The sequence below is a fragment of the Talpa europaea genome, assembly GCF_964194135.1.
Source record: "Talpa europaea genome assembly, chromosome: 9".
Classification (NCBI taxonomy): Eukaryota; Metazoa; Chordata; class Mammalia; order Eulipotyphla; family Talpidae; genus Talpa; species Talpa europaea.
This window is the reverse complement of record NC_140076.1, coordinates 10,796,762-10,798,626: the sequence shown is the minus strand read 5'-3', so window position 1 is coordinate 10,798,626 and position 1,865 is coordinate 10,796,762. Positions and strand designations below refer to the sequence as shown.

General features: G+C 55.3%; 1 protein-coding gene across 1 annotated transcript; it reads right to left on the bottom strand.

The window, feature by feature from the left end:
• Positions 1-775: 775 nt before the first annotated feature.
• On the bottom strand, positions 776-1,606 carry UBXN10 (UBX domain protein 10; the record flags this gene model as incomplete). Its single annotated transcript, XM_084243305.1, has 1 exon — positions 776-1,606. One exon carries the CDS (start codon positions 1,604-1,606, stop codon positions 776-778), a length of 831 nt encoding a protein of 276 aa, XP_084099431.1.
• Positions 1,607-1,865: the final 259 nt, after the last annotated feature.

Genomic DNA, 1,865 nt, shown 5'->3' with positions numbered 1-1,865 from the left:
TCGTGGGCTCGGACCATTTTTTAGCAAAGGAAATCAGAGAACATTGGCTTTTCTCATAGAAAGCAGCTACTGAAAGTTGGAAATCTGCTCAGTCTCTATTTAAAAGTAGCTACAGACTAATCCATGGTGGTGAAGAGATTTGCTTTCCAGCTCTCAGACTGTTTTAGAAATGCCGCTGTATCGGGGGATTTGTTTTAGCAAAGGCCTGTGCTTTCCTCCGAAGCCGCCTCATAAAAACAGTTATCCCCAAGAAACTAGCCCCCCAAGCCCAGCACAGGGGCTGCTTCCAACCAGGGCAACGCCTGTTTCCTAAAGATACTTGCAAGAAATGCAAATGCCAGCTCGACATTTCCTGAACCCTGGTTATTTACCAGACTAGAACCTCCTCTGGGAAGTGTCTAATCCTGTATCGAATACAGAAAGGCAAGCCGCTGGCTTCAGACGTGTGAGTCCATTGTGAAGACAAGCCGTCCCTCCAGAAGGACCCAGCTCTTGCAAGGGCGCCCTCGTCACAGCTGTTTCAGGGACAGCCTTGGTAACGTGCCAGCTCTCTCCACAGGTGGAGAGAATTTAACAGCTGGAAGAGAATCTTCGGAGCTCACTCGGGGCATGTGCAAATGTCATTGCTTCGGAGGCAAGACTTTGAAGATAGAGTCCGGGGAATGATGGTGGCACCAGGTTCACATGGCACGTGAAGCCGAGCGGCCTGGGAGGCCTTGGCAACCAAGCAGGCTCCTCACTCAGAGACCGGGAACCTCAGCAGGTGGCTGCAGACTCAGGGCCAGCCCTCCCCATCTTGCTGCGAGATGCCCAGCACAGACTTGTGGGGGATTCTGCACTCCTGCAGAGACTTGGAGAGGTCAGAGAAGCATCTTCTGGGCACCTCCATGGTTTCAATGCTGCAGTGCTGGTAGGTGGTCTTGTTCTTGTATTCGGCCACGGCAACCACGGTCTGCAAGTTGTCAGTTGGCCGGAAATGGCGGACAAACCTGCGGCCTGACGGTGATCGGACAGCAAGCAGCAGCCTGGGCTCTCGGTCGGATGGTTCCTCCAGGTCTCCGGGCCTGGACGAGCTCTGTCTCTTGGTTCGGACGATGAGTTTCCTCTCCAGGGAACAAGCTTGTGGCCTGGAGTCTTCTTCACTGGTCTTCATGGTGCAGGTGTCCTCTCGGTAAAGGGCCTGGACGCTGCTCAGCTGCAGGGAGCCAGCCTTTTTAGCGACTGTGTCCACAGCCCCCTCCTCCAGCGTCTTCCTGTTGATGGACGGAAGGACTGGGTATTTATTGAGGGAGGAGGAGGCCCCCACTGGCGCCAGCTGAAGCAGCTCAGGGATCTCATCCGGAGCGCCCTGATGTGGAGATCTGGGTGCACAGGCTCCAGATTTCTGGCTGCTTGGCAACTCGCAGGGAAGGGCTGAGGGTGGAGAGGAAGGCGTGTGGTGGAAACCCTGGGGCTGGTGCAGACTCGGCCGGGTTCGTCCCTTGGCGGACTTGGGCCTGATGACGTGCATGTTAAGCGAGTCTGGCTGCCAAACGAAGCCGTCCACAGGGCTGTTGCCAACAGGGCGCTCAGAGGGGGTTATGTTCACCGGGCCTTCTGTGGCCATTGCGTCTTGACACCGCTAAGGGAGCAGGGGAAGAGAGGAGGCCGTGGGTTAGCTTCCTGCCAGGGCTTCTGGGTCCAAGTCATTCCCTCCCCAGGGGCCAGAACGAGCACCAACCCACCATAGTAGGGGGCGGGGCAGAATTTTCTCTGGATTTCTGCTTCTGGAGAGGAGCGCCAGCTGCAATGCATTCATTCATTCATTCATTCATTCATTCATTCCAAGCACTTGGAATATATCAGTGAACTGACGTTCTTGTTCT